The 18,187-nt window shown below is 37.2% G+C and overlaps 1 protein-coding gene across 3 annotated transcripts in view; it reads right to left on the bottom strand.

The window, feature by feature from the left end:
* Positions 1–10,512: 10,512 nt before the first annotated feature.
* The window catches only part of SLCO4C1 (solute carrier organic anion transporter family member 4C1), a 41,702-nt gene continuing 34,027 nt past the window's right edge, over positions 10,513–18,187 (bottom strand). Inside the window, exons 12-14 of one of the 3 annotated variants that reach the window (XM_039338636.1) lie at positions 17,341–17,405; positions 15,406–15,543; positions 10,513–14,605 (exon numbers count right to left, since the gene is read on the bottom strand). In XM_039338636.1, coding sequence (XP_039194570.1) covers positions 14,481–14,605; positions 15,406–15,543; positions 17,341–17,405 — 328 coding nt within the window. In that variant the 3' untranslated portion in view covers positions 10,513–14,480. Of the gene's footprint in view, positions 14,606–15,405; positions 15,544–17,340; positions 17,406–18,187 lie in introns of those variants that run through there. The other 2 variants (XR_005556161.1, XM_039338637.1) reach the window with 2 other exon arrangements.

The following is an 18,187-nucleotide window of genomic DNA, read 5'->3' as shown; positions in this document are numbered from 1 at the left end:
ACGACACAATACATCGCAACACGTCACGTAACATGGTGAGTTTGACACCGTGGCTTAGGGTGTATATGCTCAGAGTCACAGTCAGATTATTTGACCACTTTGAGTTTTTGGTATTGTCTCTCAAAAAGGAGTCTTTTTTAGCCATATTTTAAAATGCTAGGTGCTGAATCTGACATTGATTGTGCATACAAAATATACTACTTCCATTCTTGCATCCATTTTGTGGCCTTCTATGTCTTCTTTTGACACAAAATATAGCAAATAATTCAAATCATTTATTATTTTTCATAAACGTCTTTGATCCATCTTTGGGCCTGTCCTTACATCCATTCTCATCTGTTAGAGGGCTTGTATTACCTTGTTCCTTACATAAACATTATATCCAGTGGTGGGATTCAAATATGTGAACAACCGGTTCTCTGGGTAGATGCTGCTTCCAGAAGTCCATTTTGGGCCTGGAAAAACAAAAAATTAGCTACTGGTTCTGCCGAAGTGGTGCGAACCATCTGAATCCCACCACTGATTATATCACCTTTTGTCTTTTTTTTTTTTTTTTTGAAAAGATAAAAAGAAAAAAGCATTCACAAAATAGCAGCACCAGAAGAGAAAACTCCTTCATCCACGCACCATAGTACTAATGTCATTATGACAGCCAACTAGAATTGGATAGAGAAAAGTGATTTGTATGGGTGGCTTTTCTGAAAGTTGAAACCTTTCAAAAAAATCCATGCATAAATGCTTTATTAACAAATTCAGTTTACCACTTCAGATCCTCCTTCAGACAATTTAAGTGAGCCCACTGTCCTTCCTTCTAACTCAGGGTCCCCAGTCCCTGGGTGGCAGTCCACTACCAGACTGTGTCTTATTCAGAACCAGGCCGCACAAGCAGCAGGCAAATGTACACAGTGGATGCTTGTGCTCGCGCACCCAGCTCCACTTTCCCAAATGTGCATAAAGCTCCATTTACACAAAGGGAGCTACGAGTGGTTGTATATGTGCCTGCCATTCACACAGAGCCATTCCCTCTTCCCTCTACTGGGCTGCCAAGCCAGAAAGGTTGGGGAACCACTGTTCTAATTGCACAATTTGTTAATGTGATTTTTTTTCTCTCTCTCTCTCAGTAAAAAGAAAAAATAATTAAATATGAATGTGCACTCCTCTATTTTTAAAGAATCTATACTTGCAATCAGAAGATATATATTAAGATTTTAAGAATTATTTCTACAATGAAAAGACAAAGACACTGGATTCTTTTGCAGTATATGATTTTGTTATCCTTTCTGCATACGGCAGCTTCCTCTTTTCTTATTTTAACAACCTGTATAAACATTTGTGAAATTAAATGTGTTCATCCTTTATTAATTGCACTCAGGTAATGTCAAGATTACCCATTTTTCTATCCATCCTGATATCAAATTGTGATGTCGATTTTTTTAAATTATTTTTTAATTCTCTAAATATTCCATTCTGTTTAGAAAATGATATATACACTTTGGCAACAAATCTACTGCTTGTAATCTATTTTTAATGAAAAATCGTTAGGAGGTTGCATTTTTTCTTAGATAATTTGAAACAAGGAGCATTAAGAAAAGACAAGCAGCTTTGGAACAAAAGCAAAAGCAGTCAATAATGTCTAACACAAGTGTTATTTTTCACAAATGCCCCCCCCCCACATTCCAAAAAGTCTTTTCTCATTAAAATGGTTACAGCTCACAGAAAAAAATACAGAGAAGTTGACATTTGCAGGGAAAGGAATAAAAAGGGTCTAGACAATCTTCTGAAGAATAGTCCTTGATGTACAACAGTTCATTTAGTGACCATTCAAAGTTACAATGGCACTGAAGACAGTGACTTATGACAAGTTTTCACACTTACAACCATTACAGCATCCCCATGGTCACATGATCAAAATTCAGATGCTTGAAAACAGGTTCATATTTATGACGGTCACAGTATTCCAGGGTCACCTGATCTCCTTTTGCGACCTTCTGACAAGCAAAGTCAATGGGGAAGCCAGATTCACTTAATAACCGTCTTACTAACTTAACTGCAGTGATTTACTTACAACTGTGGCAAGAAAGGTTGTAAAATGGGGCAAAACTCATTTAACAATTGTTTTGTTTAGCAACAGAAATATTGGGCTGAATTGTGGTCATAAATCAAGGACTACCTGTATGCCATCCCTTGACATGCATTACTATAGCAATTAGAGGAGGAAGTTTGGAGTTAAGAACATACAATATCTCATTCTTGCCTTACTTGAGTGTGTTCGGGCCAGCCGGATTATAGGTTTCTACCCAAATTAAAAACACTATGCAAGGCCCACTTGAACCATGAAAGAAAATCTAACTTCAGAAGCATTCAGTGGAACAGAAGCATCACTGCTAATTGTTGCCAGAAGTGATTAGGAAATCTGTCTCTCTTTGTCTCTCTCTGGGCTTTTCCTCCACACTGAGTTCAACATACAACATTTGCTGTCACCATTGCCCATCCCAATCATGCCTGTGGTGCAGCTGGTCTGAGTCACTGTTGAATGGGTTTATACCGATTGGCTGTGTCATTTGTTAAAGGCACCGTAACTAGATTTCTCCTCTGGCTCTGATGCTTTCCTCCTTCAGTATTTTACCAAGCTAGAAGGGGGAAATGGACACCTATCATGGCTTTGCAGCATGGAGAGCTGGAATTTCACCTCAAACATCTTCTGGGCTTCTCTATGCTGGTTTGTCTGCTTCTCCTCCCATGCTCCCTTTGACACTTCCAAATTAAAACAATATGGAATAAAGAAACATAAGGCACATGTCAGAGAAGAAATAGCCACACAGAGGACAGAAGCAGCCAGTGGCATGGCCGTGTATTGTTTTTGTCCTCTGAGTGGATAATGAAATTGACTAGCTAGTAAGGAACCAGATCTCCTCTTTCCAATGGAAAGTCCCTTGAGAGAGGAGAGAGGGTAATTGAAACTGAACATATGAAGAAGGTGGTGAATAAACAATAAAAGCTTTTCAATATATCCCTCGTTATTTTCCAGATTAAGAAAATCTGAAAGAACTATTCATAATGTCAAAGTGGCAGGTAGGTCTGGATGATCAAAGCCATGCCCCAATTTTGTTCATGGGTGCTTCCATCTGCCATTTGCATCTGCCGTTTTGATGTTCTTGACTAATGCCACAGATATTGTAACAAGGAAAATAAGTTTATCAAAAGACAAAGGTACAGTTCAGAATATTATCCAAGTGCAATAGTGCTAGAACAGTGTTTCTCAACCTTGACAATTTTAAGGCATGTGGACTTCAACTCCCAGAATTCTACAGCCAGCATTGCTGGCTGTGGAATTCTGGGATTTGAAGTCCATATGCCTTAAAATTGTCAAGGTTGAGAAACACTGTGCTAGAAGAATCCTAATTCTTCATACAAAACAGTGGAATTCTGCTCTTCTATCTTCTCCCTTGCTGGAAGCCTGAAAAAAAGTTAGCTCTAAGGGAAAATGTGATAAGAATTAGGAAGAAACCAATTTCCAATGGATAGGGAGATAAATGGTTGTGCCAAGCATGGCTAGAGAATACAGAATACAGGGGAAGATCACTCATCTCTGTTTAACATATGTTACAGTTTTAACATATGTTAAAATCAGAATGGAGGAAAGGGAAGGGGAGATTACTTTTATATCAGCACAGCTCAGTGGTGGGATTCAGCCAGTTCATACCATTATCGCAGAACCAGTAGCTACTTTTTTTGTTGCCCAGGCCCAGAATGGACTTCCAGAAGCGGCTTATTAACATATTTGAATCCCACCACTGGCACAGCTAATAACGTTAGGCTACTTCACACATGGACCAAGAATGAGAACAGGCAGTGCTGTAGGGTCAAGAAGAAATATTGATGTTGTAACATTGTTAAGTATAAGAGGGAGAGTGTTACTTCTTTTCCTTCACAGACTTCGATAATTTTTCAACATCTTTCATTTCTCAACACCTTCCCCCCTCCAAAAGCAAACCTGGTCCCATTCTTTTCAGTTTTTGGATCATTATGATGTTGATGGATAGACTTCTGAGCTTCATTTTATTTAATTCTTTTCATTAGATTGCAAAGAATTAACAGTTAGGGAAAGCAGGCAGAACATGGCTTCTGAAATTTGGAAAAATTCCATATCACTTAATAGCAGATCACGCTGAGTCATGTGACCTCAATTTTTTACCAGTCCTCTTGGTTTCATAGAGTTATCTTGGTAATGGATAAAATCCCAGATCTGTCTAGGTCAGCGGTTCTCAACCTATGGGTCGCGACCATTTTACGGGGGTCGTGAAACAACGCGATCCGCCATTTTCCCCCCTCAGGGGGCAGCGCCGCACATGCGCGCTGTGCATGGGGGCAGCGCCACGCATGCACGCTGCGCATGGGGGCGGCGCGCATGCGCGGTGCGCATGGGGGGACGGCGCGCATGCGCGGCGCATCTGTGTGACAGGGGTCGCCGTCACACGAAGATTGAGAACCGCTGGTCTAGGTGATTGATTTCCAAACATTTTTGTAGGGTTGTACAAAATAGCAACATCTGACAAAAATGCAACAACATTCCTTGTTTTTAGGATCCATGCTCTCCCTCTTAGTGCAAAATTCAGAAGTGGTTTTGTTTATTTTTGTGATTTGTTTGCTTTCAGCTAATGAGTCAACAGTTACTTCTGCTGCTGCATGCTGAGATCCCAAGAGATACTAACAATAGTAACTGCAACAGCAGCAACTATTGTTTCTTTTGCTGAGCTTAGCCCTTTCCTCCTCATCTTTTGAGTGCAGAGCTGAAGTTGAGCAGGTAACCTGTTTTTCAGTTATACTAAAAGTGATCTGGGGGTTTATTTTTAAAGAGAAAAGTTTCCATTAAAAAAAAATGATAGGAGCTTTCATGAAAAAGTATTACATGTACTACAAGGTATTTGCTAGGATTTTTTGCAAATGAACAAACCCTAAATACTTAGTTACCAAGTATTATAAGAGGCAATAGCACCACCTGTTGACCAGTAATGGCAAACAGCATGTTCGTTATTTACTTTGTAGGAAGTTTTGCAAAATTCAAAGCAGTGCTTCTCTGCTATGATATTTCAAGCAAAGCAGCTCCTCAAATCTACAGTGCAAAGCAAGGTGGGAGTTCCATTTCTCAAAAGTGCAGCACAAGTCAAAATGCAACTCTTTTGCTTTGTGATTTGAGGTTTGCTTTCCAGTTGCCATTGCATAGGAATTGGGTAAAATAATAATAATAATCATCATCATCATCATCATCATCATCATCATCATCATCATCATCATCATCATCATCATCCCCCAGTGAGGCACTACCTTGACGTGGTTGTGGGGCTTGTGTACTCTGAGGAAGATGAGAGCTATGCCAGAGGTTCAACCATACTGGACAGGTCTCATCAGAGGAGTCAGACAAAGAGTTTCTCTCCCATAAAAAATATGGTGAGACGTAAATTTCAGAATGCCATACCGGCTCGGACGTCGCCCGGGTTAACAAGGTCCGCACTAGATATTGGAGTTCCTGGATATCTGGTGAAAAATGGGTTACAGGACTCAGGACTGTTGGCTGAGCAACCAGGGCCAGCAGCTGCAGAATTACTGGAAGAAAAGGTGTTTACCCGTCGCAGATACACAGTGATGGAAAACAAAGAAATAATGATCTGTTACTACAGATCAAGTCCAACAAGAAGAGGATATCTAAAACGAATGCACCAATTCTGGAAAGAACAACATCCAGAATCAGAAATAACAGAACAGAGACTAGCAGATCAACGCCGATTTATAACACGAAATAAAGTATTCACAGAAACAGAATTGGACGAACTGCAAAGGTTTACCCAGGGCAAAGAAATCAAAGCCTTACCAGAAGTAATTCAGAATGTAGAGGCAAACCAGGGGGAGTTGGCAGTGAAGGAATCTAGCAGAGATATACAACTGTTCTCATTTGGAAACCAGGCACCTCTTCCTCAGGAAGAACAAAACCCTCTAACTAAAGAAATAAAAGAATTGAAACAAAGAATAACTGAGCATCTAGAACAGCACAAAAACAACAGAATAAGGCTACCTGCATTGAAGCTTGTTCCAAAGAAACAGCTAGCACAAGCATTAAAAGATGCAAATACTGCAATATCAAGTATAAGCACCAATTCACTGCAAGAAACAAACCAACTAATGTACAGCACAGCTGCAGTTATAACAGAATACCTGGGATGCAAAATCAACAAAGAAGAAAAACAAACAAACAGTGCACCAGAAAAATGGAAGGTTAGACTAGAAAATAAGATCAGCAAGTTAAGATCACATGCAAGCAAGCTAGAACAGATGAAAGAAAAGAAGCTGAAGAACAAGAAGACCAAAGAATACCTAATCAAGAAATACCACTTAGAAACAAGGAAGATCAAGGAAACACTGGAAATAATAAAGCAACAAATAACAGCTATAGCCAGGAAAATCAGTAGATATGAAGCTCGAATTGCAAACTATAGGCAGAACCTCCAATTTCAATCCAATCAGAAACGTTTCTACCAATCCATCAATGGAGAAACTGCAAGGAATCAGTCAGTACCTGACAAGGAAGAAACAGTGCAGTTCTGGAAGCAGATATGGGATAACCCAAAGAAATACAACAAGGATGCGGCTTGGTTAAAAGAGGTGGATGCAAATAAAACAGAAGTTGAAATGAAAGAACTAGTAATAACAACAAAAATGGTAGAAAAAAGAGCAAAGAAAATCAAAAATTGGTCAGCACCAGGTGAAGATGAACTGCATGGGTTTTGGTTGAAACATCTAACTGTTATACACCCACTCATTGCCAAGCAGTTCAACAATATACTACAAGGAGGAGAAATTGAAAAGTGGCTAACAACTGGGAAAACCTACCTAATAATGAAAAATCCAGCAAAAGGGGCAACACCAGGTAACTACAGGCCAATTACCTGCTTACCAACAACTTTCAAATTACTAACTGGTGTAGTAGCTGATGCAGTGCAACAGCATCTAGTTGAAAACAATCTCTTTCCACCTGAGCAGAAAGGAAACCGCCCCAATAGCAGAGGAACAAAAGATCAACTCCTAATAGACAAAATGATCTTGGAAAACTGCAAGAGAAGGAAGACCAACCTGAATGTGGCATGGATTGACTACAAAAAGGCATTTGACTCTCTGCCACATGATTGGATAATAAAGTGCCTAGAAATAACAGGAGTCAGTAGAAACATCAGAAAATTTGTGCAAAGATCGATGGCACAATGGAAGACACAGTTGCAGATCAATGGTGAGAGGCTGGGAGAGGTTAATATCAAGAGAGGAATATTTCAAGGAGATTCATTATCACCATTACTATTTGTTATTGCACTGTTTCCTCTGTCAACAATACTGAATAACTCAGGACATGGCTATCAAACATCAAAAACATCTGCCAGACTATCCCACCTCCTTTATATGGATGATCTGAAGCTGTATGGAAAAACATCATCTGAAATAGAATCGCTGCTCAACACTGTCCGTATATATAGCCAAGATATTGTAATGGAGTTTGGCTTGGACAAATGTGCCACACTTACTATCAAACAAGGAAAAATAGTGAAAACTGAAGGAATCAAGATGCCCCACGAAAATAACATTAAGAGTCTGGATGAGGAAGAGTACTACAAATACTTGGGTATCCTTCAAGCTGACAACATCAAGCACACTGAAGTCAAGAAAAAGATTAGAGGTGAATACATCAAGAGAGTGAAGAAGATCTTAAAATCCAAACTCAATGGAGGAAATACCATAAAGGCAATCAACACCTGGGCAATCCCAGTCATTAGGTACACAGCTGGAATAGTGGACTGGACTCAAGCAGAACTAAAAGCAATGGATAGGCAGACCAGAAAAATAATGACAATGAATCATGCCCTTCATCCACGCAGTGACATTGATAGACTTTATCTACCAAGGCAAATAGGTGGGCGTGGAATGCTACAAGTACATCAGATGGTTGAAGAAGAAAAAATGGCTTTGGAAGAATATCTGAAGAACAATGATGAAGATGCACTGAAATTAGTATATCAGGAAGGCTTACTAACTACTGGAGAGACCAAACTGGCCTACAAGAAAGACCAAATGAAGAACAGAATAGAGGCATGGGAAGACAAAGCACTACATGGCCAATACATGAAAAAAATAGCTGGGAAAGCAGATAATAATAAAACCTGGCAATGGCTAAGAGCAGGAAAATTGAAGAAAGAGACCGAGGGACTAATTCTGGCTGCACAAGACCAAGCCTTAAGGACAAATGCATACAAAGTCAAAATTGAGAAGACAGCAACAGACAGTAAGTGCCGCCTATGCAAAGAAGCTGAAGAAACAGTGGACCACTTGGTAAGCTGTTGCAAGAAGATTGCACAGACTGATTACAAGCAGCGGCATGACAAAGTAGCAACAATGGTGCATTGGAAGATCTGCAAAAAATATCATTTGCCTGTAAGCAAAAACTGGTGGGATCATAAAATAGAGAAAGTCATAGAAAATGATAAAATTAAACTGCTCTGGGACTTCAGAATTCAAACAGACAAGCACCTGCAACATAACACCCCAGACTTAACAATTGTCGATAAGAAAGACAAAAAAGTCTGGATAGTGGACGTGGCAGTGCCTGGAGACAGCAGAATAGAAGAGAAAGAACTGGAGAAGATAACAAAATACAAAGACCTACAAATAGAAATAGAAAGACTGTGGCAAAAGCAAGCAAGGGTAGTACCAATAGTCATAGGCTCCTTGGGTGCAATCCCAAAACAACTGGAGCACCACTTGAACACCATTGGCATTGACAAATTCGCTATTAGTCAATTGCAAAAGGCAGCCTTATTAGGAACTGCTTCCATCCTGCGACGATATCTGTAATACCATCAAACATCCACATCTGCCTATCCCAGGTCCTGGGTAAGGACTCGATAGGTAGACAAAATGCCAAATCCAGTCTGAACATCTGGCTGACTGTGCGATGATCGATAATAATAATAATAATAATAATAATAATAATAATAATAATAATAATAATAATAATAATAATAATAAAGTTGGAAGAGACCTTGGAGGTCATCGAGTCCAACCCCCTGCTCAGGCAGGAAACCCTACACCATTTCGGACAAATGTCTGTCCAGTCTCTTCTTAAAAACTTCCAGTGTTGGAGCATTCACTGCTTCTGGAGGCAGATTGTTCCATTAGTTAATTGTTCTAACTGTCAGGAAATTTCTCCTTAGTTCTAGGTTGCTTCTCTCCTTGATTAGTTTCCATCCGTTGCTTCTCGTCCTGCCTTCAGAATGAAACAGAATGACATCTCATGGAAGTGCCCTTCTTTTGGCTAAAACAAGCATATGTAAAGGCATATTTACTTCTGTTGATGTTCCAAGGTGCTTTTAATCCAATTGCTTGTTTCTTGTTAGATGAAAAAGATGTCCCAAGTAAAATTGAATGTATATTAATTGATGGATGAAATAATTCCTTTGATTCTTCCCCAATCCTGCCCCAAATACATACACCGGCCTTGCTTATTTAATCTTTCTAATCATTTTCTTAGAATAATACATTTGGTCACATTTTTTTTTATTTCTTCATTGAAAAGTATCTAACTGGTGTCTATAAGTCTCACTTTTAATTTTTAATTGGAACTTGGGTCTTCTTAAAAGTAAAAACGTAAAATAAAAATCAAAGGCAAGTGGGCAGCATATCAAGATTATAATTGTAGGACTGATTCTATTTCATTTGAATCAACTACTATCAATTCATGGCAAATAAATATGACCAATCCAAGGACAACAATTAGACTTTTCAGAGGTAGTGTAATGGTGAAGTGTTGGACTTGAGTTAAGGTGGCCAAGAGGATGTGGGTATGTTTTTTTTAAAAAAAAGCTGAATGATGATCTTGATGATACAATCAAAGTCATGCCTGTTTTGTGTGTGTTGCACATGACAACATTAGGCAGGGCTTTGATTACTCTGTTGTGGCTGCCATTTGAATTTTTTTCTACACTCCATGGACACCACTGAAGGTAACTTAAGTTTAAATCAACACGTAGTCATAGAAACTCAGTGGTCATTTTGGATAAGCAGACACTTCTTCAAAGCACTAAGCTGCACTTACCCCTTATTTTTATTATATGTAAAAGTCAAAGACAGATATAGATATAGCTGATATATCTATATATCAGCTGCAAGTAGCTTCTCATTCTTTAGAATTTGAAATGCATATATTTTTAAAAGTCATGGGGTATAGAGCCTGGAAGTGGCAAAAAAAAACCATCAACACATGGGTATCCACACATACTCCATTGCCTACATTGTATTTCCATTGTTAGTCATTTGCAAGGATAACAGAGTCCATAAAACAACAATGGTTGTTTAGGTGCCACAGTGCCAGGACTGGGCCCCAGACATCATGTGTGGTGTCCACATATATTCTTATGCCTCCATTTTATCTCCATGGTTAGTTATTTGCAAGAATAACAGAGTCCACAATACAAATGCAGTAATATCAACTTTGAAAAGTGCTTTACTCAATATAAATAAATTACATAGGTTCTCACTGAACAAAGTAAATTTTCATAATCATTTACATTGTACAATTATCTAAAATAAATGTCTCTTTCATTTAAAATATTGTGCAAAAGTATTTAGACACAACTGAATGCTGTCAGTTCAGATTATTTGCATAAAATATTGCCTTTTATGTCTTGTTTCAAAAATATATATTCCTGACATGCTTACATGCCGGCATTCAGCAGAAGCCTAGGAGTTGCATCCTGGAAACTTATTGACTGCAGCTAGAAAAGTTTCCTATGGAAGACAGAATGTCTTCATATTCACAGATGATTTTCTGGCAATACAATCTGATTATTTTGTAAAGGAAACCTTTATTGGGCTATGGTGACAAAAATCAGGAGTTTGGTAGCACCTTTTCCAACTAAAACATTTTATTAAAAGGAAGAAGCTTTCTTGGCTGCAACTCAATTTATCAAATGTGCAGAGTGGCTAAATTGATATATAAATTGGGGTAAGGCAAGCCAAAATATATTACAGTATTCCTTCTATTCACAGTAGTTGAGAGTTGGGCAGCATGTGAGTTTAATCAATTATTATCTATGTATTTATAACTAAACTTCCGTACATTTATGAAATTTAAATATTCTGAAATAAAGTTGTTTAAAACACAGACAAAAATAGTCTCTATAGAAAAATGTGCATAACAAGATTAATAATGAACTGTCTGCTGCTTTCAAGTAAGCAATTTTAAAAAGAACAATTTTGAAACAAAATAAAGTACCTTTTCTAAATCATAAGGGGGAGCTCCAAAGCAGTTTGAAAAGTACAGTATCACATTTATATGCAGAAGTCAAATGCAAATCTCTGAAATTTAAGAATCTGGAGCAGCCACCAACTACATACCCCAAAGTTCAAATATTGAAGGCACTTCCACATATTTTAAGTGGCTTAAAATGAGGTTAGATGGTTTTCTTTCTCCATCTTTTCATTTTTCAATGATGTTACAAAACTATCCACAGAGTTAACTGTTAATATAATAAACCCATATTCTCAAAAAAATATTGAGAACATATGTAACCATTACAAAATCACTTATCACACTACAGTGACTAGTATTCATTGAGCACTGGAAAAGGAAATTCTTTTTATAAATTTTCTTTAAAGTAATAAACCATTTTGTCACATACACACATACACATACTTACACACATGAAGAGAGAGAGTGGGGTTGATTAAGTTATAGCTGCTTTCCCTGATTTATTATCTTGCTTACATGTTGCAATTAGAACTCCCAATAGCTGATTTGCTACTGACAATCCAAACAATTCTCAGGTAACAGTATGAAACAGAACAAATAGATGAGCACTATAGCAGTGTAGTATGTACTCCATGCTTCATAAATGTAAATAACAATGGTCTCTCATGATACCTGCATCCAGAGATTTCTTATAAATATAGGCCAAAATGTCACTTAGCATTTATGAATCAAGGAAATACTTGAAATGCTATGAGTGCTGAATTAATATGTCAGTGCTGAAAGTCTTAGTCACAGCCCATCAAGTCCTTGGAAATGGCCCAAGACCCACTTTGAATAGAGCTGGTGAATGCAGTATCAATTGCTGAGTGTGGTGGAACAGTAACTGGCTCAATGTGGGCTACTTCCATTGTTCTTAGTGAGTCGAGTTGATTAGATCTGTCTTAGTTTTAATACCAGCTTTAGTACAAGTCTTAGGGCTGTAACCTAGCAATAGCTTAATCTGTTATTTGTACCTCCAGATGATTAAATTGACCATAATAATCCTTGACTTCTTCTTGATTGATTAAATGGATCAATCCTTAGAGGAAGTGATCTGTATCTCTTTGCAAGAGGAAGTAATAATGCTTTTATTAATAAAAACATTCCTTGACATGAGAGATCTGTACAATTATAGATCATTCTTAAATATTCTAGTTTCAGGAAAGGTGATCAAGAAAATAGCAGCCTTGCAATTTCAGACAAATGTGAATGGTACTAATTTTCTACATCTGTATGAATTAGTCTTTCAGTTGGTCATAATAAGGAAACTATACTAGTTCCCTTGGTAGATGACTCATGTCAGAAGCTGAAAGAAAACAGTATAAACTCTGCCAGAGTTCTTGGATCTCCTGATATCCTTTTAGCTGCCTGGCAGAACTGGCCATGAAGGCATCACTTTATAATAGCTCTAATACTATCAGGCCATGAACAGAATCTAGTGTTGGGGGACTACTGTTCAGTACCAGGGCTGACAATCTTTGATAATCCTCAGGATTCTATCTTGGAGAAATTCAGGTGAAATTTTCGAAGAGGTGTCATGCTGATTAACCTAAAACATCCTCACCTATCTCACTCAACTCCAAGAATACAAGACAGTTGGATGAGGAAAAATATGCTGAAATAAAACTTAAGAGGACATGGTGATATTGTTGGTAAGTAGGAAAATTTACGTGGGAGTTGAGATTCAGCATCTTTCAGATGGAATTCACTTCCCATAGGGGGGAAAATTGTTTTCTATTTGAGAATGGTCCTTGATTCTCAGCTATCATTGGATTCATACATCGTAGCTGAGGTAAATAGCATTTCTGAATAATTACACCTAAATATCAGCTGGAACTTGTTTTGAACCAGTCAGATTTAATGATGACTACCCATGCCTTGATTATATCCTATCGTGACTATCCCCATATACTTAATGTGGGCCTACCTCTGAAAAATATGCAGAAATTGCATTTGGAGCAAAAAAGCTCTGACAACTAAGCTATTCTGGTATATGCTTCAAGCTTTATATGATACCTATACCAAAATATCTGTACAGGGCCAGTTGTTTGTTACTAGAAACAATTTAAAGTAACAGAATAACAGAATTGAAAGGGACCTTGGGGGTCTTCTAATCCAACACCCCAAAGTGTTGGCATTGATCCCCCAAATCCTAAAGAACTTAGGATCTCACTATCTGAAGGACTGCTCTTCTGAAAATGAGCTTTAAAAGACCAATTTTTATAGCTTGTAAAATTGGATCTCCCTTCTGTGTCGTTCCCACATTATACAGTGTATTTTCTTGGGAATAATACCTGGTCTCCACTCTTTCAGTATTTAGAAAATTAATTGTTCAATGGTTTAAGTGCACAAGCTAAGGTTAATTTTAGCAAATGTTTTTAATCTTGGGCAAGCTGGTATTTTGTGGTGGGGACATTAATTTTGAAAGCTGCCTTTGCGTACGTACCAGAGTAGAAATAGGAAAGTAAATAAAATACACAAAAGCATAATTTTAAAATGTATTAATGTGAAAAAAATATTAACTACTTGATTAGTAATCCTGTTAACAGATTTAATTTTATTTCATTTTGTTTTTATCCTGGCCCATAATCTTCTCAGAGTCCTCAATCCTAACAGGTAAAGATAGTGGCACTCAGACTGAAAAACTGAGCTTGCCCATTACAGGCCAAAATTGAAGACACCATTTCTTATCAAAGTACTTTCATATCCCATGGAAATCTTTATTTTCCTACAACCAATTAAATGAGTTGCTAAAGATGACTTTTTGGTTAAAACATTTACACATTCTACACCAGAGGTCCCCAATATTTTGGGCACCAGGGACTGGTTCCGTGGAGAGAGGTTTTTCCACGGACTGGAGGGTGTGTGATTTTGTGTGCTGCCTGCATCTCATGGATGAGGCTTTGCTTGTTTGTGTGGACTGGTTGCTGGCTGCAAAAATCATACTATTCTCTTGAGAGAGAAAAAAGTCTCATGTGACTGAGGTGCACTTGAAGTAAAATGGATTTAAAGTAAAAGTGTATTTATTTTTTTAAAAAGAATTAAATGACTTGCTCAGAGTCCTCCAGTGCTGGTACTCAGAAGTTACAGCTGCCATTGGACATCACTTAGATTTTTTCTTTGACTGTCTCTTGAAAGAATAGTTGTTCCTCATTTAAAGACGTACTGAAGTGCTTGTTTGATCTTGTGTTTTCGAATCTGCAATAATATCTGGGGGAGGCTTATATAACACACATGCTATGATAGTAAAAATTAAAGAAACTGCTTTGGAACATGCACCTGCAAAAATAAATTAAGCAAAAATTAAATTAAACATTGCTATTTATTTATCATCTTGCTTTAAAAGGAAACAAATACAAACTTATAAGCAGTAATTATACAGCAACAATAGATTTCTATATGTATCATTATAACATGACAATAGGGTTGGCCCTGCACTACTTAAAAGTCTGAAAAAACAAAATTTGCACATTATATAGGAGCTCCCATGTTCTGATCTCTGCCAGTTAACACTTTTCTTTGATTAAAACTGCTGAACTGATGTTTGATCCATTCAGCCTGTAATTAATTATTAGATTGGTTCAATATAAGTTTCAAATAACTTTGGTTATAGGCTTGAATTGGTTCACCTACTATAAATAGCTCTCAACTTATTACTATAATGGAGCCTGCCCATTACAGTCATAAGTAAATGTAGTCATTAAGTGAGGTGCCCACCTTGCTCAATGATCACTAATGTGGCCTTCCCAAGTGCGATCATTAAGTCACTGTGCAGGTCATTAAATCAATGGAGCAAAAAAGGGTAGGCAGCTCTGTTCCATGCACAGAATGAAATTACTTCTCCTCTCCATGCATGGTTGGCTGGGGAATTTTGGGAATTGAAGTCCACATATCTTAATGTTGGCAAGGTTGAGAAACACTGTTTTAGACATTGAAGATCAAAAAAACACTGACTATTTTAACACATATTTTGTTTATATACCAAATCAAAGAAATGAGAGAATGAAGTAAATTATAAAAGTATAAGCTGATCCCTTCAGCATATTTGCATCATTTTTAAGGAAAACAAATATACTTACTTATACCAAATAGCAAATATGCCATTTTGTTGTTGTTATAGGTCCAACATGCTCCTTTACGTCCACATTTATCTACAGACCAGAGAGTGCAAGAATCATCTATTGAGATACCAAAAAGGATTGGGCCAGGAATAGTGCCTGCAAAAGATGGAGTGATACAAAACTATATGAAAATACCAGCTACAGATGACTGAAACTATAAAATAGAAAATAAGGATCTAGAGACATTTAGAAATGTTAATGTGCAAATGAACTCAACAAGAAGGCCCTTGCTAAAACTGCAGACAAATCATTTAGTTCATTTTTGAATAAATCTTTAGCCCTTTAAGTTAGCTAGTTTTAGTTCTACCCCCACAGGATTTCATAAGAGCTAAAATCTATGAAAAGTCTTCAAAGTGGCTAAATCTTTAAGATGTTGGCGATCTCATTCCTAGGTTTTGCAAATTTACATCAACAAATAGTAACTTTTCATGTGGTCTCACATAAAATTGTCAAGATCGCAAGTAAGAAGATGATTTTGTGGATACTTGGACATTTCTTTATAGTTTTAAAGCTCATTATTTGGGAATGGAGTCTAGGGATTAATTAGGGTTGAATGAATCCTTGATGCTTCCTTAGCCACTGATGTTCCTCAGGAATTACCTATACAGGTTTTCTGATGCAGTCTCTTTTTATGGAAAGCAGGTTTTCCTGAATTGTGAAATGTGTTTTCCTGGCTGCAGTTTGTTTCATAAAAGCTTTGTAACTACCAGTGATTGCTTACTTGACCTTTTCAATCCTATTCAGAAAATAGATCAGTTTCCTTTTAGAAAATGCTATCTTTTTCAGTTAAGTCAAGATCTAGAATCTGTTCTCCTGTTTAACTTTCTCTTCTTCTTCAAGAAAATGTGACAGAAATGATGCCAGCAATCCCTTGCAGCCTCTGTGCATAGTTTCATTTAACCCAGTTTTTTGGCCAAGAAATAAGTTAATATAGCAACATGATTTTGGGGAGGTTAGAGAAAGCTGTAAAGGCTTTTGTGACTTGCTTTGGAGAAGGAGAGGATGTGATTAAGACCACTTACAAAAAGAGGTCTTTGAAAATAAAGAATGCATGCTATCAGATTATTTTGCAGTAAATTGTATTGTATAGCTTGACATTTTATTAAAAGAGCAAAATGAGTAGCAAAATCTATTTGGGGGATGAGAAAAACTATTTTTCTGTTTTTAGAGGTCTTGTATAAAGTAATGCATAGGAAAAAAATGGAAACTTGAGCTGAAAGTTCTCAATGAAGAATTTTTAGTCAAATTTATGATGGTCAAATCAACCAGGAGGGGATGGATTTCCAATAATAATAGTGCAAAACTGGAATAGTTTTCTCTCTGCTATAATCCTCATAGTACCTAATAGATCAGAACAATGATAGTATTGTAATACACTACTACTCATGTGTACTTTGAAGAAAAAAAATGACAGCCAACGGCCTTTGGAAGAACTGTCTAGTTTAATGAAGAGAAGGACAAGGGGGGACATGATAGCAGTGTTCCAATATCTCAGGGGCTGCCACAAAAAAAGAGGGAGTAAAGCTATTTTCCAAGGCGCCTGAAGGCAGGACAAGAAGCAACGGGTGGAAACTAAGCAAGGAGAGAAGCAACCTAGAACTAAGGAGAAATTTCCTGACAGTTAGAACAGCCTGCCTCCAGAAGTGGTGAATGCTCCAACACTGGAAGTTTTTAAGAAGAGACTGGACAGCCATTTGTCCAAAATGATATAGAGTTTCCTGCCTGAGCAGGGGGTTGGACTAGATGACCTCCAAGGTCCCTTCCAACTTTACTATTATTATTATTATAACTCTCAGGTTTTGGGTCAAATTTGTCTGCCCCTTAAATCTATAGTCCTTAGACTGACAATATTATTCCTACCATGAAATTTCTTTTGTCAAGTTTTAAACTTACCTAATATTCGTAGAAAGAGCATATGAACACCCAAAGCAAATGATCTGTGATTTTCTGGCACACATCTGTAAATAAAAGTTCACCATTTAATATGATATATACCACCCTTCAACAGATACTATGATATGATTGCTATTCTTTTAACCGTGCAGTGTATTTCTTGAAAAGACAAGGTTAAAACAGAAGACAAAACTAATACTGTAAGTTATTAAACATATAAATAGTAATTCAAGAAAATGTTAACATAGTGACTTTCCAGTCATTGTTCTTCTGTTCACTGTCATTGGAAATCATTTTTCTATTTACTTCTTTATACTTAAATTTTAAAAATGCTTTTAAAAAAACAATAAACAATTTTCATACTACACAAGAGTTCTGTAAAACAACACATGGACACAGACATCTAGGGATATATGAATAGGCCCAGAGGAAATGGTAGAATAAAAATTAGAAATAACAAATTGACTAAATGTGCACCATGATGTATATCATGACACAAATTTTACCCACTATGAATGTGCATAAGATGCTGTAGTACAATTATAAAAGGTAGGACAGGATGTCTGTCGTAACAGTGCAACATATATTGTTTTGCCATCACTTGTGGTAAGAAATGGATGTCTCCTGTGAGGTGGCTTTGACTATTTAGGCTGCCAGCATGAATTCCAAGCAGAAATTCATTATAATTGTTCAACCAATAATTGTTGAATACATCCATGTAACAAGAAAGAAGAAAACCATTGCATCTACTCTGTTTCAAAATCTCCATCTCAATGGATTAAAAGAAAAACTGTCTTCAGGGGAAATCATCATAGAGATAATATGTAAGAAATATTATCCTGGCAGT

This window comes from Crotalus tigris, unplaced genomic scaffold (assembly GCF_016545835.1).
Source record: "Crotalus tigris isolate CLP2741 ecotype Arizona unplaced genomic scaffold, ASM1654583v1 scf7180000017710.2780689, whole genome shotgun sequence".
NCBI classification, from domain to species: domain Eukaryota; kingdom Metazoa; phylum Chordata; class Lepidosauria; order Squamata; family Viperidae; genus Crotalus; species Crotalus tigris.
Note: the sequence above shows the minus strand (reverse complement) of the source record. Positions and strands in the feature narration are given on the sequence as shown.